The sequence below is a fragment of the Coregonus lavaretus genome (assembly GCF_964263955.1).
Source record: "Coregonus lavaretus genome assembly, chromosome: 5".
Lineage (NCBI taxonomy): Eukaryota > Metazoa > Chordata > Actinopteri > Salmoniformes > Salmonidae > Coregonus > Coregonus lavaretus.
This window is the reverse complement of record NC_139992.1, coordinates 39,204,170-39,228,678: the sequence shown is the minus strand read 5'-3', so window position 1 is coordinate 39,228,678 and position 24,509 is coordinate 39,204,170. Positions and strand designations below refer to the sequence as shown.

General features: G+C 47.6%; 1 protein-coding gene across 1 annotated transcript in view; it reads right to left on the bottom strand.

The window, feature by feature from the left end:
* scube1 (signal peptide, CUB domain, EGF-like 1) overlaps window positions 1-24,509 on the bottom strand; it is an 87,437-nt gene that overhangs the window by 43,068 nt on the left and 19,860 nt on the right. The window contains exon 4 of the mRNA XM_084161125.1: window positions 19,803-20,037. Within this exon, the coding sequence (XP_084017251.1) occupies window positions 19,803-20,037 (235 nt within the window). The remainder of the gene's footprint in view (window positions 1-19,802; window positions 20,038-24,509) is intronic.

The following is a 24,509-nucleotide window of genomic DNA, read 5'->3' as shown; positions in this document are numbered from 1 at the left end:
GTGGAGGAGAGGAGGTAGTAGTACTGTAGTGGAGGAGAGGAGGTAGTAGTAGTACTATAGTGGAGGAGAGGAGGTAGTAGTAGTACTATAGTGGAGGAGAGGAGGTAGTAGTACTGTAGTGGAGGAGAGGAGGTAGTAGTACTATAGTGGAGGAGAGGAGGTAGTAGTACTATAGTGGAGGAGAGGAGGTTGTAGTACTGTGGTGGAGGAGAGGAGAGGAGGTAGTAGTACTGTAGTGGAGGAGAGGAGGTAGTAGTACTATAGTGGAGGAGAGGAGGTAGTAGTACTGTAGTGGAGGAGAGGAGGTAGTAGTAATTTAGTGGAGGAGAGGAGGTAGTAGTAGTACTGTAGTGGAGGAGAGGAGGTAGTAGTACTATAGTGGAGGAGAGGAGGTAGTAGTACTGTAGTGGAGGAGAGGAGGTAGTAGTAGTACTATAGTGGAGGAGAGGAGGTAGTAGTACTGTAGTGGAGGAGAGGAGGTAGTAGTACTATAGTGGAGGAGAGGAGGTAGTAGTACTATAGTGGAGGAGAGGAGGTAGTAGTACTGTAGTGGAGGAGAGGAGGTAGTAGTAGTACTGTAGTGGAGGAGAGGAGGTAGTAGTACTATAGTGGAGGAGAGGAGGTAGTAGTACTGTAGTGGAGGAGAGGTGGTAGTAGTAGTACTATAGTGGAGGAGAGGAGGTAGTAGTACTATAGTGGAGGAGAGGAGAGGAGGTAGTAGTACTGTAGTGGAGGAGAGCAGAGGAGGTAGTAGTACTGTAGTGGAGGAGATGAGAGGAGGTAGAAGTACTGTAGTGGAGGAGAAGAGGTAGAAGTACTGTAGTGGAGGAGAGGAGGTAGTAGTACTATAGTGGAGGAGAGGAGAGGAGGTAGTAGTACTGTAGTGGAGGAGAGGGGGTAGTAGTACTGTAGTGGAGGAGAGGAGGTATAGTAGTACTGTAGTGGAGGAGAGGAGGTAGTAGTACTGTAGTGGAGGAGAGGAGGTAGTAGTATTGTAGTGGAGGAGAGGAGAGGAGGTAGTAGTACTGTAGTGGAGGAGAGGAGAGGAGGTAGTAGTACTGTAGGGAGGAGAGGAGAGGAGGTAGTAGTACTGTAGTGGAGGAGAGGAGGTGGTAGGACTATAGTGGAGGAGAGGAGGTAGTAGTACTGTAGTGGAGGAGAGGAGGTAGTAGTACTGTAGTGGAGGAGAGGAGGTAGTAGTACTATAGTGGAGGAGAGGAGGTAGTAGTACTGTAGTGGAGGAGAGGAGAGGAGGTAGTAGTACTGTAGTGGAGGAGAGGAGGTAGTAGTACTGTAGTGGAGGAGAGGAGGTAGTAGTACTGTATTGGAGGAGATGAGGTAGTAGTACTGTAGTGGAGGAGAGGAGGTAGTAGTAGTATAGTGGAGGAGAGGAGGTAGTAGTACTGTAGTGGAGGAGAGGAGGTAGTAGTAGTACTATAGTGGAGGAGAGGAGGTAGTAGTACTATAGTGGAGGAGAGGAGAGGAGGTAGTAGTACTGTAGTGGAGGAGAGGGGGTAGTAGTACTATAGTGGAGGAGAGGAGAGGAGGTAGTAGTACTGTAGTGGAGGAGAGGAGGTAGTAGTACTATAGTGGAGGAGAGGAGGTAGTAGTAGTACTATAGTGGAGGAGAGGAGGTAGTAGTAGTACTATAGTGGAGGAGAGGAGGTAGTAGTAGTACTATAGTGGAGGAGAGGAGGTAGTAGTAGTACTATAGTGGAGGAGAGGAGGTAGTAGTACTGTAGTGGAGGAGAGGAGGTAGTAGTACTGTAGTGGAGGAGAGGAGGTAGTAGTACTGTAGTGGAGGAGAGGAGGTAGTAGTACTATAGTGGAGGAGAGGAGGTAGTAGTACTGTAGTGGAGGAGAGGAGAGGAGGTAGTAGTACTGTAGTGGAGGAGAGGAGGTAGTAGTACTGTAGTGGAGGAGAGGAGGTAGTAGTACTGTATTGGAGGAGATGAGGTAGTAGTACTGTAGTGGAGGAGAGGAGGTAGTAGTAGTATAGTGGAGGAGAGGAGGTAGTAGTACTGTAGTGGAGGAGAGGAGGTAGTAGTAGTACTATAGTGGAGGAGAGGAGGTAGTAGTACTATAGTGGAGGAGAGGAGAGGAGGTAGTAGTACTGTAGTGGAGGAGAGGAGAGGAGGTAGTAGTACTGTAGTGGAGGAGAGGAGAGGAGGTAGTAGTACTGTAGTGGAGGAGAGGAGGTAGTAGTACTGTAGTGGAGGAGAGGAGGTAGTAGTACTGTAGTGGAGGAGAGGAGGTAGTAGTACTATAGTGGAGGAGAGGAGGTAGTAGTACTGTAGTGGAGGAGAGGAGGTAGTAGTAATTTAGTGGAGGAGAGGAGGTAGTAGTAGTACTGTAGTGGAGGAGAGGAGGTAGTAGTACTATAGTGGAGGAGAGGAGGTAGTAGTACTGTAGTGGAGGAGAGGAGGTAGTAGTAATTTAGTGGAGGAGAGGAGGTAGTAGTAGTACTGTAGTGGAGGAGAGGAGGTAGTAGTACTATAGTGGAGGAGAGGAGGTAGTAGTACTGTAGTGGAGGAGAGGAGGTAGTAGTAGTACTATAGTGGAGGAGAGGAGGTAGTAGTAGTACTATAGTGGAGGAGAGGAGGTAGTAGTACTGTAGTGGAGGAGAGGAGGTAGTAGTACTATAGTGGAGGAGAGGAGGTAGTAGTACTATAGTGGAGGAGAGGAGGTTGTAGTACTGTGGTGGAGGAGAGGAGAGGAGGTAGTAGTACTGTAGTGGAGGAGAGGAGGTAGTAGTACTATAGTGGAGGAGAGGAGGTAGTAGTACTGTAGTGGAGGAGAGGAGGTAGTAGTAATTTAGTGGAGGAGAGGAGGTAGTAGTAGTACTGTAGTGGAGGAGAGGAGGTAGTAGTACTATAGTGGAGGAGAGGAGGTAGTAGTACTGTAGTGGAGGAGAGGAGGTAGTAGTAGTACTATAGTGGAGGAGAGGAGGTAGTAGTACTGTAGTGGAGGAGAGGAGGTAGTAGTACTGTAGTGGAGGAGAGGAGGTAGTAGTACTGTAGTGGAGGAGAGGAGGTAGTAGTACTATAGTGGAGGAGAGGAGGTAGTAGTACTGTAGTGGAGGAGAGGAGGTAGTAGTAATTTAGTGGAGGAGAGGAGGTAGTAGTAGTACTGTAGTGGAGGAGAGGAGGTAGTAGTACTATAGTGGAGGAGAGGAGGTAGTAGTACTGTAGTGGAGGAGAGGAGGTAGTAGTAATTTAGTGGAGGAGAGGAGGTAGTAGTAGTACTGTAGTGGAGGAGAGGAGGTAGTAGTACTATAGTGGAGGAGAGGAGGTAGTAGTACTGTAGTGGAGGAGAGGAGGTAGTAGTAGTACTATAGTGGAGGAGAGGAGGTAGTAGTAGTACTATAGTGGAGGAGAGGAGGTAGTAGTACTGTAGTGGAGGAGAGGAGGTAGTAGTACTATAGTGGAGGAGAGGAGGTAGTAGTACTATAGTGGAGGAGAGGAGGTTGTAGTACTGTGGTGGAGGAGAGGAGAGGAGGTAGTAGTACTGTAGTGGAGGAGAGGAGGTAGTAGTACTATAGTGGAGGAGAGGAGGTAGTAGTACTGTAGTGGAGGAGAGGAGGTAGTAGTAATTTAGTGGAGGAGAGGAGGTAGTAGTAGTACTGTAGTGGAGGAGAGGAGGTAGTAGTACTATAGTGGAGGAGAGGAGGTAGTAGTACTGTAGTGGAGGAGAGGAGGTAGTAGTAGTACTATAGTGGAGGAGAGGAGGTAGTAGTACTGTAGTGGAGGAGAGGAGGTAGTAGTACTATAGTGGAGGAGAGGAGGTAGTAGTACTATAGTGGAGGAGAGGAGGTAGTAGTACTGTAGTGGAGGAGAGGAGGTAGTAGTAGTACTGTAGTGGAGGAGAGGAGGTAGTAGTACTATAGTGGAGGAGAGGAGGTAGTAGTACTGTAGTGGAGGAGAGGTGGTAGTAGTAGTACTATAGTGGAGGAGAGGAGGTAGTAGTACTATAGTGGAGGAGAGGAGAGGAGGTAGTAGTACTGTAGTGGAGGAGAGCAGAGGAGGTAGTAGTACTGTAGTGGAGGAGATGAGAGGAGGTAGAAGTACTGTAGTGGAGGAGAGGAGGTAGAAGTACTGTAGTGGAGGAGAGGAGGTAGTAGTACTATAGTGGAGGAGAGGAGAGGAGGTAGTAGTACTGTAGTGGAGGAGAGGGGGTAGTAGTACTGTAGTGGAGGAGAGGAGGTATAGTAGTACTGTAGTGGAGGAGAGGAGGTAGTAGTACTGTAGTGGAGGAGAGGAGGTAGTAGTATTGTAGTGGAGGAGAGGAGAGGAGGTAGTAGTACTGTAGTGGAGGAGAGGAGAGGAGGTAGTAGTACTGTAGGGAGGAGAGGAGAGGAGGTAGTAGTACTGTAGTGGAGGAGAGGAGGTGGTAGGACTATAGTGGAGGAGAGGAGGTAGTAGTACTATAGTGGAGGAGAGGAGAGGAGGTAGTAGTACTATAGTGGAGGAGAGGAGAGGAGGTAGTAGTACTGTAGTGGAGGAGAGGAGGTAGTAGTACTATAGTGGAGGAGAGGAGGTAGTAGTACTGTAGTGGAGGAGAGGAGGTAGTAGTACTATAGTGGAGGAGAGGAGGTAGTAGTACTATAGTGGATGAGAGGAGGTAGTAGTACTGTAGAGGAGTAGAGGAGGGGAGGTAGTAGTACTGTAGTGGAGGAGAGGAGGTAGTAGTACTGTAGTGGAGGAGAGGAGGTAGTAGTACTATAGTGGAGGAGAGGAGGTAGTAGTACTGTAGTGGAGGAGAGGAGAGGAGGTAGTAGTACTATAGTGGAGGAGAGGAGAGGAGGTAGTAGTACTGTAGTGGAGGAGAGGAGGTAGTAGTACTGTAGTGGAGGAGAGGAGGTAGTAGTACTGTAGTGGAGGAGAGGAGGTAGTAGTACTATAGTGGAGGAGAGGAGGTAGTAGTACTGTAGTGGAGGAGAGGAGAGGAGGTAGTAGTACTATAGTGGAGGTGAGGAGAGGAGGTAGTAGTACTGTAGTGGAGGAGAGGAGGTAGTAGTACTGTAGTGGAGGAGAGGAGGTAGTAGTACTATAGTGGAGGAGAGGAGGTAGTAGTACTGTAGTGGAGGAGAGGAGAGGAGGTCGTAGTACTGTAGTGGAGGAGAGGAGAGGAGGTAGTAGTACTGTAGTGGAGGAGAGGAGGTAGTAGTACTATAGTGGAGGAGAGGAGGTAGTAGTACTGTAGTGGAGGAGAGGAGGTAGTAGTACTATAGTGGAGGAGAGGAGGTAGTAGTACTGTAGTGGAGGAGAGGAGGTAGTAATACTGTAGTGGAGGAGAGGAGGTAGTAGTACTATAGTGGAGGAGAGGAGAGGAGGTAGTAGTACTGTAGTGGAGGAGAGGAGGTAGTAGTAGTATAGTGGAGGAGAGGAGGTAGTAGTACTGTAGTGGAGGAGAGGAGGTAGTAGTACTGTAGTGGAGGAGAGGCGGTAGTAGTACTATAGTGGAGGAGAGGAGAGGCGGTAGTAGTACTGTAGTGGAGGAGAGGAGGTAGTAGTACTGTAGTGGAGGAGAGGAGGTAGTAGTACTGTAGTGGAGGAGAGGAGAGGAGGTAGTAGTACTGTAGTGGAGGAGAGGAGAGGAGGTAGTAGTACTGTAGTGGAGGAGAGGAGAGGAGGTAGTAGTACTATAGTGGAGGAGAGGAGAGGAGGTAGTAGTACTGTAGTGGAGGAGAGGAGAGGAGGTAGTAGTACTGTAGTGGAGGAGAGGAGGTAGTAGTACTATAGTGGAGGAGAGGAGAGGAGGTAGTAGTACTGTAGTGGAGGAGAGGAGGTAGTAGTACTATAGTGGAGGAGAGGAGAGGAGGTAGTAGTACTATAGTGGAGGAGAGGAGGTAGTAGAACTGTAGTGGAGGAGAGGAGAGGAGGTAGTAGTACTGTAGTGGAGGAGAGGAGGTAGCAGTACTGTAGTGGAGGAGAGGGGGTAGTAGTAGTACTGTAGTGGAGGAGAGGAGGTAGTAGTACTGTAGTGGAGGAGAGGAGGTAGTAGTACTGTAGTGGAGGAGAGGAGGTAGTAGTACTGTAGTGGAGGAGAGGAGGTAGTAGTACTGTAGTGGAGGAGAGGAGGTAGTAGTACTATAGTGGAGGAGAGGAGGTAGTAGTACTATAGTGGAGGAGAGAAGGTATTAGTACTATATTGAAGGAGAGGAGGTAGTAGTATTGTAGTGGGTCCAGATAAGACAGGCCCGCAGCCAACCCAACCCTCCCCAGCCCCTATCCTCCGCTCCCCCCTCTGGAGCTCTCAGGAGCCCAACGCCAGGTCCAAACATATCACAGCCCTGTTAATACAGCCTGGACAACCAGCAGAACACATCAAGTGTTGGACTGGAGGATAAATATGAGAGAGAGGGGGAGACAGAGATGTTGAGAGAGTGAAGGAGAGGGGAATGCAAGGGGAGAGAGAGAGATGCAGGAGGTGAAAGAGTAAGAAAGAGGGGGGGGAGAAAGGGAAAGAGAGAGGGGGAAGGAGGAGAGAAAAAGAAAGAAGGAGACAGAGAGAGTAGGTGGAAGACAGAGAGGGAGTGAGAGACAGAGAGAGAGAGAAGGAGACAGAGAGGCCTATTTTAGTGCCTCAGGTCTCTCCTGCCTCCAGTATTTCCGCTGAGGGATGAGGGATGAGATGATGTTGGTGTTTTTGTGGCAGGCTGGATGCCAGTCAGAGAGACTGAGAGGCTGATCTCTCTCTCACCAGGGCTGCCTCAGTCAGCCAGCCAGCCTGGTAAACACCATGAGGAGTCCAGGACACACAGGGGAGCTGCCTGAAGAGAGAGGGGTCCTCTGAGGTCTGAGAGGGATGAGCTGTTGTTCTGCATCTCATTCGAGAGTTGTCATTCATCACTGTCCCCTGTAAATGTGTGCGTGTGCTTGTGCACGTGCATGCGTGCGTACATGTACATGTGTGTGTGTGTGTGTGTGTGTGTGTGTGTGTGTGTGTGGTGAGGACCAGAGTGGTGAGCACACAGCACAGCCGCCCATAAAGATTCCACTTAAAAGGACCCTTTTAAATAAACCCTTTAAAAGCTCCCAATGTAATATCAAACGGAAAGGACGTTCAAAGCTTCGCTACAACAATTTATACAACTATTAGAGCTAGGCTAAAGTTCCTCTTCAAAGAGGGCTTTCTAGATGGCTGATTTGTCCTCTCTCTGTTGCTGCGTAGGTTCTGATGTCAAAGACGGCAGGTAGAGAAAAATTATCTTTGAAGACTAACTTGAAGATTCCACCTCTTACGTAATGGCTTTTAAGATGTACGTAGCAACTATCCTCACTACTGTATAGGTGAGTTACTTGTTAACGGACTGTCAACCATACAGTATAAACCAATGAGACTATTTGACTGGTTTAAATCAACCACAATCGGTACTTTGTTGTATGGAATGGAAGAGGTAGACATCTATAGGTAGATACATGGATGGTTGTAGCCAAACTGGTAGGAAGTATTAAGGCGACCTTGTCCCTTCAACTAAAAACTGCAGGCTCGTTGGAGGAAAAACCACACCACACACGCGTGCACACACACACACCCCTCCTCTATTCTCTTTCCGCCCGTGCTCTTGTAAATGCCATTTTAATTTAAATCTGTCAGACTCGCTCTCTCTCTCTCTCTCTCTCTCTCTCTCTCTCTCTCTCTCTCTCTCTCTCTTTCACTGGCCGACTGAAACCACAATGCTATAGGTACTAAGCCATGAATTTCAATGAGCGCTTTTCTTCAACGCGCTGCATTGATGTCATTCAAACTGAGCACTCCCCTATTCCAATAACCCTCCCCAATCTCTTCCTCAAATACAAGAGGGCGCACAGACACACTCACTCTCTCTCTCTCTCTCTCTCTCTCTCTCTCTCTCTCTCTGTCGTGGGAAGTTGAGTCTCAGGCGAAAGCAAAGGTGATATTAGGGATTCCTGTCAGACCCTCAGTCCTTCAGGACTGTGATGTCATAATAAAAGGACCAGGTGGGACCACCAGTAATCCCACCAGTAACACAGGGCCTCTCCTTTGCTGTTGCATTAGTGAAACAACGTTTACATCCAGACAGTGACTGGGTGGAGAGGAGGGCAGGAAGCTGGCAGTTCAGTTCACTTTAACAAAGTCCAGCTGTTAAGGGAACAAGAGATTTAATAACCTGGTGCCAGATCTGTTTGTACTGTCTTGCTCCTATGGTCATTGGAGTTGGCAAGACAGCACAAACAGATCTGGAATCAGGCTACAACTGTAACTGTTATTTGGGTCAGGAACCTTCCCCAACCTGGATTATTTGAATTACAAGAGGAAGTGTGTGTGTGTGTGTTTGCGCGCATGTGTGTGGGGACAGTATGGAGATGTTGCGGCGTCCATTCCCCTGTAGCTCTGACGCTTGTAACTAACTCAACACACACACCGGCTCAGTCACACTCACACTCGTAAAACATTTTGACTCACCAAAGACAAACTCTGGCCTAAAAATACAGCGAACATGGCATGAGAAGAGAAAAAAATGTCAAACGGACAGTCTTCCGAAGTAAATAACAACTCATATTTACCCCCAAAGAGAGAGAGAGAGAGAGAGAGAGGGAGAGAGAGAGAGAGAGAGAGAGAGATAAAGAAAGAGAGAGAAAAATGAAATAGAGAGGGGGGAGAGGGAAAGAGAGAGAGAAACTCACAACCAAATCATTAGAGGTCCCTTTCAAAGCCTTTACACGAACTGGAATAATATTTAAACAAAGTATTTATAAAATGGAGGAAGAGTTTCTGTTTGAGAGGGAGGGAGCGTGTGGTCAGTGTGTTAGCCTATGCCCAGTAACTTTCAGCACCTCGACCCTGCTCTGATGTCCGGCTGTGTGTGTGAACACATTGAGATCCGCCTGGACAGATTATCCTTGTATTCAGCGCAGTTCAAGGAAAGGTCTGCAGCCATACAAAACCAGGCAGGACTGAGGAAAACCTTGGAGCCTGAAAACACTGAACCGTTTTCCCATTGACTCAACACTGGACAAAAGACACTGTCAAATGTGTGATTGAATGAGAACAATTCAGGTCTAAGTGTGCTTTCAGAGACATCTTATCCCAATCTTTCTCCGGCCACTCACCCTGTCTTTATTTCCTAAAACCTTACACAATGAAGAAAACCCCCACACACATGAAGGAGCACACCCACACAGACACACACATCATCACACAGGAAACTAAACTCACTCTGAACTGATCTCTTACCAAGTTCACAGACATAAACTTGGGAGTCTCGTCCCCAACTCCTAGCCTCATGATTATGATTTGTCTCCAGCATAAGAAGACAGAAAGCTCGGCCTGACCTGTCTGTCTGAGTGGCTGACATACCCGCCTCTCTGTCACACCAAGACCCATCGCACACACTCCTCCCACACCATTCAACCCCAAACTCTGCCACCCCCCCACCCCCATACCGCACGCACGCAGGCACACACACACACCCAGCAGCCTCCAGGATCCCACTGTCCCACCAGGATGTTTGCTAGAGTATGTGTGTGTGTGGGGGGGTTAATACAAAGCACAAACACTGACCCTCTAGATCCTAGATGATTGTCAATGGCTGCACTGCATTCTCAGGACAACTTATCTGATAGAGCAAACTGAGGGATTCAGATAGGAGAGACACAGGGAGGACACACACACACACACACACTATTTTCCTACAGTAATTTACAGTCTTTGAAAGGGAGACAAAGTTAAGTGTGTTTAGGTGTAAGTGAAGTCTATATACTGTTTGATACTATAGGAACTAATTGATGATGACAGTAGCTAGGTAGAAGTGTTCCCACTAGTTAAGAGAGTTCAGCAGGACCCTTGGGCCGTCATTTAAGAGTTCCCTTCACCTCTGATTTCCTGCCTCTGTTTGTTTAAAGTGAGAATTCCTCCGCCATATAGAGAGAGAGAGAGTTTGTGTGTGTGAGCGTGTGTGTGTGTGAGCGTGTTTGTGTGTGAGCACAGCAACAGCAGCCTCCCTCTGTCTGCTTCCTCTCCTCACACAACTTCAAATAAACACGCTTCCATTGGTCGACTGAACTGTGTTTGTCTCCTGTGTTTATTTTTCCCTTTTCCCCATTCCCCCGTTTCCTCCACCCCTATCCCCCAACTCTCCCTCCACCCATATCCCTCAACTCTCCCTCCACCCCTATCCCTCAACTCTCCCTCCCTCCATCCCTATCCCTCAACTCTCCCTCCACCCCTATCCCCCAACTCTCCCTCCCTCCACCCCTATCCCCCAACTCTCCCTCCCTCCACCCCTATCCCTCATCTCTCCCTCCACCCCTATCCCTCAACTCTCCCTCCATCCCTATCCCTCAACTCTCCCTCCACCCCTATCCCTCAACTCTCCCTCCACCCCTATCACTCAACTCTCCCTCCACCCCTATCCCTCAACTCTCCCTCCACCCCTATCCCTCAACTCTCCCTCCACCCCTATCCCTCAACTCTCCCTCCACCCCTATCCCTCAACTCTCCCTCCACCCCTATCCCCCAACTCTCCCTCCATCCCAATCCGCTAACTCTCCCTCCATCCCAATCCCCCAACTCTCCCTCCATCCCAATCCCCCAACTCTCCCTCCACCCCTATCCACCAACTCTCCCTCCACCCCTATCCCCCAACTCTCCCTCCATCCCAATCCACTAACTCTCCCTCCATCCCAATCCCCCAACTCTCCCTCCATCCCAATCCCCCAACTCTCCCTCCACCCCTCCACCCCTATCCCCCAACTCTCCCTCCATCCCTATCCCCCAACTCTCTCTCCACCCCTATCCCCCAACTATCCCTCCCTCCATCCCAATCCCCCAACTCTCCCTCCCTCCATCCCTATCCCCCAACTCTCCCTCCACCCCTAGCAGCAACAGCAGCCTCCCTCTGTCTGCTTCTTCTCCTCACACAACTTCAAATAAACACGCTTCCATTGGTCGACTGAACTGTGTTTGTCTCCTGTGTTTATTTTCCCCTTTTCTCCATTCCCCCGTTCCCTCTACCCCTATCCCTCAACTCTCCCTCCATCCCAATCACTCAACTCTCCCTCCACCCCAATCACTCAACTCTCCCTCCACCCCTATCTGCCAACTCTCCCTCCACCCCTATCCCCCAACTCTCCCTCCATCCCAATCCCTCAACTCTCCCTCCATCCCAATCCCTCAACTCTCCCTCCATCCCAATCCCTAAACTCTCCCTCCACCCCTATCCCCCAACTCTCCCTCCATCCCAATCCCCTAACTCTCCCTCCATCCCAATTCCCCAACTCTCCCTCCATCCCAATCCCCCAACTCTCCCTCCATCCCAATCCCCCAACTCTCCCTCCATCCCAATCCCCCAACTCTCCCTCCACCCCTATCCCCCAATTCTCCCTCCACCCCTATCCCCCAACTCTCTCTCCACCCCTATCCCCCAACTCTCTCTCCACCCCTATCCCCCAACTCTCTCTCCACCCCTATCCCCCAACTATCCCTCCCTCCATCCCAATCCCCCAACTCTCCCTCCACCCCTATCCCCCAATTCTCCCTCCACCCCTATCCCCCAACTCTCAATCCCCCAACTCTCCCTCCACCCCTATCCCCCAACTCTCCCTCCACCCCTATCCCCCAACTCTCTCTCCACCCCTATCCCCCAACTCTCTCTCCACCCCTATCCCCCAACTCTCCCTCCCTCCATCCCAATCCCCCAACTCTCCCTCCCTCTATCCCAATCCCCCAACTCTCCCTCCACCCCTATCCCCCAACTCTCTCTCCACCCCTATCCCCCAACTCTCTCTCCACCCCTATCCCCCAACTCTCCCTCCATCCCAATCCCCCAACTCTCCCTCCATCCCAATCCCCCAACTCTCCCTCCACCCCTATCCCCCAACACAGGTCAGATTAAAGTCACCCTCTCCTTCAACACATGTGAGGAGGGCAGAAAGACTACATGGGAAAGTCCAGTTGTGGACTGGACCAAACAAAAGCTGTCCTGTGTTAGTAACTACAGCAGTGGTCACCAACTTTTTCTGAGTCACGATCACTTTCACAGTCAAAAAGCAAACCGAGATCTACCGCTCAGATTTCTTTTAAACATGACTTAAAAATGTAATATGAACCTAATAAAAACAGTTCTGTAGGAATGAGGTTTGTGTAGTAGGCCTGATACATTATGTCTGGCCTGACAATATCGTTCTTCTCAGACCAAAACTGGAACTTTGATAACAAAATAGATCAGTTGATGTAGCACTTTCGAGGCACAGCTGAGCATAAATTGAAATAATTAGCAAATCATTAAATTAGCTTTTTTATTTTACTGGACTGATTGTACCTGTATCTGATGGTCAAGGTGCTTTCAAGACAACTGGGAACTCGGGGAAAAAACAAGGTAAAATGATGATGTCAGTGACCTTCAGGTCAGAAAGTTGTAGCGCTAGAAAGATGACCGTTCAAAACAATTATTCCCAGTCCAATCTCGTTTTTTCCCAAGTTTCCAGTTGTCTTGAACGTACTGAAGTCGGAAGTCGGAGATGTCTGAGTTCCCAGTTCCCAGTTGTTTTGAACACGGCATTAGTGTCAGTGGAGGGAGGGAGAGAGCAGCAGAGGGTCCGCCTCTCACGGTCCCTGCTCTCTCCTTCCTTTCCTCCGGTGAGACTGACCAGAGAGAGGGGGGCACCTTCTTCCACCTGATGGCGAAACTCGAGTAGCTCAGCATCTGCCTCATGCACAAATTCATGTCGTTCCTATGACCAGAGAAAGTGAAATATTCCTCGACATTAAAGTAGAGACGATGAGCTGCTAATAATAAAAATGCAGGGCTATCGAAACACTTGGCTACTAATTCATTGCAGCTGCAGCGTGAGTGGTAGTGCAGAGAAGCACACAACAGTGTTGACAGTGCTGAATAAAAACTTAAACAGCAGCTCTTTGCTGTATCCTTTGACAGTCTCTCTCTGGTCATGGGTTTTAGAAGTTATGAAATCTCATGTAGGCTAGTATCAAACTTTTCTGGAAGCTGTAGGCACGATGATTTGAGCCAGCGCAGTAGGTGTGCTCAATTTAGCCACAAATCTCCCGGTCCGCCAGGTAGGTGAAGTTTGTCTTTTCAGACAAATTAAAAAGTTCAAAATGGGAACACTTTGCCTATCCGGTGCGCAGGGATTCTGAATCAAGTGCACCTACCGCCAACAAAATAAAATAAATACAAATAAAGGAGTGCAGGCCTTCATCGTTGGCTTTTCTACAGAAATATTTGGTGATCGACTAGGAATGCCTTGAAGACCGCGATCGACTGGTTGGTGACAACTGAACTACAGTATACCTGACTGCTGTTAGCTAACCTGCTATCTTTCTACTGTAGGTGACATCATTAGTGTCAAGGGGCACCAACAACAGTGACATGGTCAACAAAGACCTAGTGAACAGCAGTGTAATGCAGTTGCTCCACTGGCCCTATGCGGTTCCTTACCGATTTTTCCACCAGTGATATAAAGGTTGTGAGTTAGTGAGTAAGTGAGTAAGTGAGTGGCTGAGTGTGTGAATGTGTGAGTGCGTGAGTGAGAAAGTGAGTGAGCGTATGAGTGAATGAGTGGATGAACAAATAAATGACTGAACCAACCATCCAACCAAGCAACAAACTAATGAGACAGGGCTCCAGACAGTGTCACTATACACCTCCGGTCCCCCTTTCAACCCTTAGTTGTCAGTGCTAAGCTAGGTATCCCTGCCATTATATATAGCACTCTCAGGAGCCGTTGACAGGCCATTTTATCTGCCCCACGAAACCACATAAATCACACAGAGCTTCTATTTTCACACCCGCCGCTCCGGGAGACCCACGAAGCCGCACACACACACACACACAGACACACACACAGACACACACAGACACACACAGACACACACACACACAGACACCACCGCCACCGATTAATGATTTTCCAACCGTCCGAAACAAACATCATGACAGCAGACACAGGTTGTCTACTAACTCCCGACACTGCCAACATGCCATGTTTCCACTGTTGGGCTGAGCATGCACACACTCAGACATGGGTCCCCTGTTGTGTGTGGTTAGGGTAAAAGACTGGCTAGAAGATCTCATAGAGGGTGTTAAGTCATATAGTAATTATAATATATAATAGTAATTACAATTACTTCATAATGTGTTTCTCTCACCCTATTTCTCTGTCTTTCTCTCTGATGGATATGAAGTTCCTCAGACAGGAGGAAAGTTCTTTTTTTTTAGGAGGATTCTGAGTGGTTCCCAGGGCCAGGGTCTGAGCATCGGGCAGACTGTTGGGGTGGGCACCAACTCAAATTCCCAATTTACTACCCGCACCAAATTGCCAAGGAATGAGAATTTGGAGTTGAGTTGGGAGAACAATTTACAAGCATATTATATTCGCAACATGTGGGGACATCTACTGCCATCTTTTACTGAAATAGAGAAGTGTTACGGTTCACTTTATATCTCCTCCGGGGCCCGCTGGGTGGCTGGGGGCCTCTTTCTCAACATATACAGGCATATACACCACTGTTTCTACACTGTTCTACAACTCATTCATCACAACTACCAGTTCCTAATGAATGTGTGGTGTATGTGCTGAATGTTTGAATGACAAACACTAGATTATATCTCAAGTCAATTAGCTGTTTGTCTGTATGACTTGGATCCAAATAAGATCACTTGAGCGAAGTCAGAGTTTCCTCAATTGATTTATGCGCAGCTAGTTTCCTCAATTAAGTTATGTGCCATGTTCAGTTACTGCCTGGTCTGGTAGTTTTCACACTATGCTTGATAATGGCTGGTGAGGGACATTAGGGAGGGGAAAAGCAGCAGTTAGTAAACATCTCTCCACTGTAAAAAAAAAAAATGTATATTTGGATCAACCTCAAAATTACTTCAACTGGCCACAAGTAAATGAGTTAGGTTTCCTCAATTCAAAAGTACTACATTTGTTGAAACCAAATGTATGACTCAATGCCATCTGTTTTAATCACATTATTACCAAACCTACATTTCAAGTTGCAACTTATTTCTTTCAACACTTAACTTACGACATGACATAACTTACGACATGACACAACTTACGACATGACACAACTTACAACAACGACATTCGCTCTCATGGATGGGGAAAAAGAACAAACACGCTCCCAATAAGCCACGCCTCCAACTCTTCTGATAGGCTGCCGCCGCTACATTGCCCCCACCGCTATTCAATGTGCATGTGCATGAGGTGTTGAAAGCAATTTAGAAGCTTTCATTCAATTAAAAAAATTGATCTGTTGAATGTGTTATTTGATTTCCGACAAATTTAACAGAATAAGTTGAACGAACCAAAGCGAAATTTTCAATTATTCCAATCAGTAAAAGCACTTCAGATGAACAACAGCGTCGCCCCACTGTTTACAGTGTTCTAAAATACAGAGAAGACCTAGAGGGCCAAAGTGTTTGTCATGTGTGTGTGTGTGTGTGTGTATGTGTGTGTGTGTGTGTGTGTGTGTGTGTGTGTGTATGTGTGTGTGTGTGTGTGTGTGTGTGTGTGTATGTGTGTGTGTGTGTGTGTGTGTGTGTGTGTGTGTGTGTGTGTAAAAGAGAGTGAAAGGGAGGTATGTGTGTGTATTTCCTCAACAATGACAGAATAAATTATCTAAAACTCTGGCTACAATTTCAGAGACAGGCACCCGCCCAGCCGCCTCGGTAACCGGCGGTAACCGTGAAGTGGCTGCCGTCATTGTAACCATAAACCACATGCGGCTGCATACATTTTACATTTGAGTCATTTAGCAGACGCTCTTATCCAGAGCGACTTACAGTGCATACATTTTCATACTGCATAAATTGATGAGCGGCACCTCCAGCTCCTCTGAAGACTTCAGCAGACCTCATACACTAGCATTAGCCTGGATTCAACATCTACACATAGTGTGTCCAAAATGGCACCCTATTCTCAATATAGTGCACAGCTTTTGACCGGGGCCAACATAGGGCTCTGGTCAAAAGTAGTGGACTTGGGAATAGGGTGCCATTATGGACACATACTATGCAGCCAACCCAATAGCCTGGGTTAAATCCAGGCTAATATTACGTCACAAGTAGTGCACTATATAAGGAATAGGATGCCTTATAAGACAGACATGAAATCATCTGTAGAAGCATTAAAGGGGAATTACAAACTACAAACTAAATATATACGTCCCATCTGCAGGCGCTACATGCTGGGTGGAGCTCTTCCCTCAACAGAGGAACAGGTGCCCAGAAAGGGGTGGGGTGTGGTGGGTACCTGCGGGGCTGCTGAGGGATGGCTGGGTCAGGTAAACCCTCCATGGGCAGGGATAGGGGAATGTGATGAGTGACAGTAACGAGTCATGCCTAGGTTCATTCAGGGTTAGGAGACGCCTCCACATGAACCTAATATAATATTAGTGAGAATGGAGATGGTTACTCACCGAGTGTGTGTTTATGTGTGTTTATCAATGCCGGTCAGTGTGTGTGTGCGACTGCATGTGTATAATCAAGGTATAATGTGTGTGTATGCCAGTCCCTTGGAACGTGCCAGTCTGTGAGCATGTTCATGTGTCTGAGATGATTCCTACACACTGTGTCCTTCTGTATAGTGTGTGTTGATACTGTACACTACACTCAGTTCATCAGGCACACATCTTGGAGTGTGAGAGGTCATCATCTCTGTGATAGTATGGGACCAGGTTTGACATGACTGGGCAGTGGGGGGGGGGGGGGGGGGAGGGAGGGGGGAACAATCTCTGTCCAATCTGTCCTCACACACAGAGACAGAGACAGACGGAGAAAGAGAGAGAGACGAAAGATGGGGAGGTTCAAGTCCTTAGTGAGACACCACAGAAGAATGGAGGGATGTATTGCAAGAGGAAATGGTAGAATGATGATGTACTGGGAAAGATGGGTTGATCTGTAGCTGTCTGAAGGATGGAATAAATCAGTGTTGGAATAAATACATGCGCATGCACAGTATAAATGTTTGAGGTCCTCCAATCAGGGGTGAGGGTGGGGATGTGATTTTTGTATGTTTGGTGTTTTGTTATTTATGTTTAGTGTTTTGGTTTCACACTGAGCGGTGTGTGCTGGTCCTGATGGTTATGTGGCAGGGTTATCGGCCAGGGTTTGGTCCTTCCCACCCTTGGAAAATCCCTTTGGGCTGGGGTGGAGTGAGCACACCCACTGACCAGAGCACCCACGGTGGGAGCAGCCATTAGTATTGTCTTTGTATTGTATTGTATTGTTGTTGTTTTGATTTAAAAAAGCATTTTTGACTAAAATGACTAAAATGTAAATGTTGAGAGAGATACTATATATATGTTGAGAGAGATAATATATATATATATATATATATATATATATATATATATATATATATATATATATATATAGTACCAGTCAAAAGTGTGGACACACCTACTCATTCATGGGTTTTTCTTTATTTTTACTATTTTTTACATTGTAGAATAATAGTGAAGACATCAAAACTATGAAATAATACATATGGAATCATGTAGTAAACAAAAAAGTGTTAAACAAATCAAAATATATTTTATATTTGAGATTCTTCAAATAGCCACACTTTGCCTTGATAACAGCTTTGCACACTCTTGGCATTCTCTCAACCAGCTTCATGAGGTAGTCACCTGGAATGCATTTCAATTAACAGGTGTGCCTTGTTAAAAGTTAATTTGTGGAATTTCTTTCCTTCTTAATGTGTTTGAGCCAATCAGTTGTGTTGTGACAAGGTAGGGGTGGTATACAGATGAAAGCCCTGTTTGGTAAAAGACCAAGTCCATATTATGGCAAGAACAACTCAAATAAGCAAAGAGAAACGACAGTCCATTACTTTAAGACATGAAGGTCAGTCAATACGGAAAATGTCAAGAACTTTGAAAGTTTCTTCAAGTGCAGTCGCAAAAACCATCAAGCGCTATGATGAAACGCATTAACAAGGAAAGAAATTCCACAAATTAACTTTTAAGAAGGCACACCTGTTAATTGAAATGCTGTTAATTGAAATGCTTTCCAGGTGACTACCTCATGAAGCTGGTTGAGAGAATGCCAAGAGTGTGCAAAGCTTTCATCAAGGCAAAGGGTTGCTATTTGAAATATATTTTGATTTGTTTAACACTTTTTTTGTTACTAAATGATTCCATATGTATTATTTCATTGTTTTGGTGTCCTCACTACTTTTCTACAATGCAAAAATTTTTAAATATAAAGAAAAACCCTTGAATGAGCAGGTGTGTCAAAACTTTTGACTGGTAGTGTGTATATATATATATATATATATATATATATAGAGAGAGAGAGAGGGGGATGGAAACAGGCGTGGAGACTCCTCTGGGACACCAAGACGCTGCTGCTATTCCCGTCTGGGAGGAGCAGGGAGACAAGCGTCCGATTGAGGGCCACAGGGGCAGGCTGTGACTGGACTGGGGCTGGGTTGGTCAGGGGTGGGTAGAGGTGGGCTGGAGGAATACCACAGGCTGCTTTAGAGGCTGTTTACCCCCAGCAACTCTGACAGGCCAACGAATTACACATGTTAACTGAGGAATGGCTTTGATGTAAAAACATAGAGAGAAATAGAGAGAGAGACTGAGAGAGACAGAGTTGGTGGAAAGAGAGAGAGGGGATAGGAGGGTGAGGGGTAGATAGAGAGAGGGACAGAACGGAGCATGAAAGAGAGAGAGAGACTGAGAGAAACAGAGTTGGTGGAAAGAGAGAGAGGGGATAGGAGGGTGAGGGGTAGATAGAGAGAGGGACAGAACGGAGCATGAAAGAGAGAAAGAGAGAGAGCGAGAGGGAGGAGAGAGAGAGAGTATGAGAGGAAATGGAGATATTCACATCCAGGTTCATGGGGTTTCCAAAGAGCAAACATGGAACGTTTCTATTTCTGTGTCTCTTTCACTCTTTCTTCAGCTCCTCTGAATTCCCTCTAACGGTGTGCCCTAACACCCCTGCTTCCCTGCTCACACTGTCTTACTAGCCTAATCCAAGACCATAGAATGAGCTAGAGAGAAAGAGAGAGAGGTCACCTCATTGCCCCTCACTCTCCTCCACCCCCTCAGTCACTCACCCCTCTCCACATTCCTGAAGTGTCTGATAGTGACATCACAGAGATGATGGATGAGGATCCTTTCATATCTCTCTGAACTTCTCAATTACAGTGCTGCTGCTGTGTGTGTGTGTGTGTGTGTGTGTATGTGTGTGTGTGTGTGTGTGTATGCATGTGTGTGTATGTGTGTATGTATGTGTACGGGGGGCCAGTATGAAAAAATAAAAAATAATGTACGCACTCACTAACTGTAAGTCGCTCTGGATAAGAGCGTCTGCTAACTGACTAAAATGTAAATGTAAATGTATGTGTGTGTGTGTGTGTATGTGTGCGCTCGCGCCTTTGTGTGTACGTACTTCTGTTTGTGTGTCTGTGTTCGGTGTCCGCCGATGTGTGTGTGTTTGTATGTGTGTGCGTGTGTGTGTGTGTGTGTGCACAGACTTCTGTGTGTGTCGGCCTATTTGTTGAACTGTGTATTTTCTGAGGAATGTGCTGTGATTCCTCAGTGCGGAGGAGAATGTTCTCTCTGCCTCCCCGTCACCTCCAACAGCGTTCCTCACTGCTCCAGATTGAACCCATAAATTAAGTCTGACAGGCAGAATGGACCGGGGTAGCCGGAGCGCCAGAGAGGTTAAGGATGAAAACCGCAATCAGCCGTCGGCCGCAGGAGGATCACACGGACGACAAACACGCGTGTCAGAAGTCACGCATCCCGCCCACTCCTCGGCGCTTCACACCACGCTCCGCGGATAATGGTCACTGCACAAAGGCGAGGCATGCTGGACGCCTTCGCATTTGACCCCCCCACCTCTCATGTCCAGTCTCCACACGCACAAAAACAGACCACACACACGTGTCCACTCACCGTCGGAGCGGTGGATGCAGGTGTGCTGGTTGTCGCTGAGGAAGAAGCCTTGCTTGCACATACACTCATAGCTTCCCATGGTGTTCACACACACCTGCTGGCATCCTCCGTTGTTGTCCAGGCACTCATCCACGTCTGAGAGAGAGAGAGAGAGAGAGAGAGAGAGAGAGAGAGGGAGGGCGGGCGGGAGAGAGAGAGAGAGAGAGAGAGAGGGAGGGCGGGAGGGAGAGAAAACAACCGGTCAGGCAAAGACTTAGACTTCCTTAACGGCAGGATGCTTGCTTGGCTTGACAAACAAACCCCAAGCGTCTCAGTCGTAGACCAGGCAGTTATGTGTGTCTGTGTTGGTTGAATTTGCAGCCGAGAGGAAGGATTTTCCTTCTCTTTCTTCTTTCTGAAGGCCTATTGAAGTCTGGTGAGGGTGAGGAGATGTGGGGATGACACCAGAGGCAGGAATGTAACCCTGTGGACTCACACTACCCAGACAGGACAGAGCTGAGCTGAGCAGGGCTCTTTTTACTGGGGGCCCAGCCTCTGCCTGGTACAGTAAGACTGAGTCAAAGGTATTGAATATGAGAGTGAGAGAGAGAGAGAGAGAGAGAGAGAGAGTGTGTGTGTGTGTGTGTGTTTGTGTGTGCGTGCGTGCGTGTGCGTGTGTGTTAATGGAGCCCTGCTGTGCTGTTGAAAGCCCAGTAAATCACCAGTGGGGCATTTAGAGGGAGTGTTAGTTAACTGGAAACCTATAACACCCTCCACTGAGATTAACAGGAATCAAACATGGCTGAGCTGCTACTGTAGACTAACAGACAGAAATGGAGAGAGAGAGAGAGAGAGAGAGAGAGAGAGAGAGAGAGAGAGAGAGAGAGCACAACAGTGTGCCTGCATGTGTGTGTTAACTGGTCCGTGATTAAGCACAAGGCAGTGCGTGTTGTGTTTAGTCTGGTGGTTGTTCTGATGTGTTTGTGTGTTTAGAGGTGGCACAGACACACGCACACTGATGATTTTTTATTTTTTTTTTTATTTTTATTTTTTAGTCATTTAGCAGACGCTCTTATCCAGAGCGACTTACAGTTAGTGAATACATATTTTTGTATACTGGCCCCCCGTGGGAATCGAACCCACAACCCTGGCATTGCAAACGCCATGCTCTATCAACTGAGCTACATCCCTGCCGGCCATTCCCTCCCCTACCCTGGACGACGCTGGGCCAATTGTGCGCCGCCCATGAGTCTCCCGGTCGCGGCCGGCTGCGACAGAGCCTGGATTCGAACCAGGATCTCTAGTGGCACAGTTAGCACTGCGATGCAGTGCCTTAGACCACTGCGCCACTCAGGAGACGGAGAAGAGGACACAGAGTTCAGAACAACACCGTCTGTCTGACCACAGCCTCTGTTCCATCCTCCATACAAACACCCACTCACCACCTATCAAGGTTTTCTAAGCATCCTCCAACACACACATCTGACAGGTAGTCTAAATACCAAGCTGTGTCGGAAATGGCACCCTATTTCCTACATAGTGCACTACTTTTGACCAGGGAATAGGGTGCCATTTCAGACATAGACCAAAACTCTTCCCCATACTCCAATGCAACAACTGGCCCAAGTGTATTTAACCTAGGCACTCGGAGGTAGTGGAGGACAGTAATTGGCTCCATCCGTCATCCATCACAAACCGCTAAGTGAAATGAAAGAGGAGCAGTGTAACCATTTCCCCTTGTGATTAGAGTGCAGGTCTTTACAGGGAGGAAATGAGAGGAGAAGGCTCTGGTTGGGCAGACAGTGCTAAGCGCTAAGGCAGTGTGGAGCCAGGAGACTCTGTCTCTCTCTCTAATCTCATCTAGTCTCATCAGGTCTGTCTGCTCTCTCTGTGATCTGAGGATCTGAGGTGAAGCAACCACCCGGCCCGGCCGTCTGTCTGTCTCACCCACTCATAAACAACCAAGATCAGGGTGAAAGGGCCTCAAAATAAATTCATAACTCCAGTCCAGGGAGCTACAGTGCACTACACTGCACTACACTGCTCCTGGTGCCAGGGAGGGGGACATACAGTACTGGACTGACTGCACAGTTTTACCTGTCTATGTCTGTCTGTCTGACAGCCTGGCTTTGGACATGACACATGGCCTCCTCAGCGTCCTCAACCCCATGCTCATCAGAACTAAGGTCCTTCCTTTGTCCTGGTCATGTCACATGGTCATGTAAAATTCCTGTCCTGGTCAGGTCATGGGGTCATGTAAAACTCCTGCCCCAAATCATGAGTGGTCAGGGGTGATCAGGGCCTGTTTGTCAAGGAGATCAAGTGAGCTTGCTGTCTGTGTGTACCACGGCCAGTCTGTCTGTCTGTCTGTGGAGACAGAGGTTGTATATATTTTGATGGCCCTGAGTTAGTCAGAGAGCTTTACAGCTCTGAGTGGCATTTAGGATGGTCTTCATGCCAGACTGTAAAGGGCTTTACGATTACCACTACTGGCCCTCTGTAGAACACATAATGTTGGAGCAGTGGATCTGGTGCTCCTAACGTCCGGTCTGAGACTAAGTCCGCTGACAGCCAGGTCAGCCCAGGCTTAATACACCCAGACCAGACCTGTGATTCTGTGTCACACTGCCATCCTCTCTACCTCTTCCTTAAGTAGAGGACTTTATGGTCTCCTATTCACTTTTCTCTCTCTGTGTCTCTCTTGTCCTCTCTCCCTGTCTCTCCCTCCCTCTGTCTCTTCCTCTCTCTTTCTCTCTCTCTTTCTCTCTGTCTGGGGCCCCTGTCTGAGTTCCGGACATATCTCCATGTGGGTTACAGTCGGCTTTTATTTGAGTTCTGGCTTTACCTGGCGACATTCTCTCTCGTCGGAGCATTTAGGCGGTCGGCTTGTTAAGTCCCCGTGGAGAGGACTGAGGCTTTCAGGCCTTGTTAACCGTTAGGGGGAGAGGAAAGAGTTTACTGTCATGCAAACACAGGGAGCGAGAGGGGAGAGGAGGAGAAGGGTCTTGTGTGGTGTGTGTTTTGTCTATGAACACATCATGTTCCAGTGTAAGGCAGTGAACCTTGATCTGTATGCATGCCTTTGTGCCTGTCTGACAGAAATATAGGCCTACTGTATATATTGTTTAGGTGTCTAATAAAGCTTTAAATATAGTGTTTTATTGTTAGGTACTGTACAGCTTAGTATCCTCTTCCCTCCCTACCCCATCTCTCCCCTCTCTTGGCTTCCCTCCCCTCTCCTCTTTCTCCTCCTCTCTCTTCTCGTCCCTCTCCTCTCCTCTCCCCTCTTCCCTCTATTGCTGTATTCACCTCCCAATGTATCTGAGTGTCTCAAAAGGCTTTACAGTCCAAGGAGAGCAGAGGGCGGCTCCAAGGGTCCTCTGTAGCTCAATTGGTAGAGGATGGCGCTTGTAACGCCAGGGTAGTGGGTTCGATCCCCGGGACCACCCATACGTAAAAATGTATGACACATGACTGTAAGTTGCTTTGGATAAAAGCGTCTGCTAAAAGGCATATTATATTATAAGGGCCCTCTAAAACATGGAACAAAACCAGCGGTGCCAGTGTTTCAACTGCTCAATGATTTCAGCCAAAGCCTTCAACTCCTCCAACCCTGTTCCAGTCCCACGTCCTCTGGTCCCAGCTGATTAGGAGAGAGGGAGCAGTGGGACTGACAGGAAAATGACAAATAAAGAGGAAAGCTGTTTCATAGAACGTGATAGATTCATACGTAAGGGAGGATCTAACATGGCTGATTTAGAATAATATACTGTGTTTAACTGAGCAGTTCTCTCAAGCATGACTATAGAGAGCATGTCACAGCGAGGCTGCAGGGTGAAACAACATCTGTTCAGAGCTCTACCAAGCAGATGTCCTCTGCAGCTTCCACCTCCCACAAGGCAACACAATCCACCACCTAACATCCAATATACATTTCTCTACAATATACCCCATGACCTCACCACTGTCCTGAGCCAAACTATACAACCTTCTAGAGCCAACTGCACCACAAGGCATGCACTACAATCTGGAGCAGATCTCTTAGAAGATCCCTATAGAAGTTGAAAGTTCAATCTCATCTCCCTTCGTCCCTATAGACAAAACTAAACAGATTACATCAATATGACAGAGGCTTTTACTTTAGAGTAATACAAAGAGAGAGAGAGAGAGAGAGAGAGAGAGAGAGAGAGAGAGAGAGAGAGGGCTGTTGATCATCTCCACATTTAATTGATCTTTGCCAACATTTAAACATAAACACTGGCAAGGCGCTCTGCAAGTTTAAACTAGAGTGCCTTTGTTTTGCTTCTGTAAACTTTTATTTGGACGCGATGAGGATGTGCTTGATTCAAAGGGTGAGAAGGATGATGGGGTGAGGAGTGGAGAGGAGGAGGGAAGGGTAGAAGAAGGGAGGTGACCAGGGTTGGAAATTAACACCTGCCACCTGTCAAATGTGAGTAGATTTTGTCATTGGCGGGTAAGAATGTATATTTCACCAGCCACGTTGGCGGATGGTCACACAGAGCATTTGGGAACTTTTGTTTTTTAAATCCAAAACCCACATGTAGAAGTTGGTCGAATTGACAAGAAAGGCTACTAAAGTGTGACTTTGTCCTCGTGTTTCTTGGCCA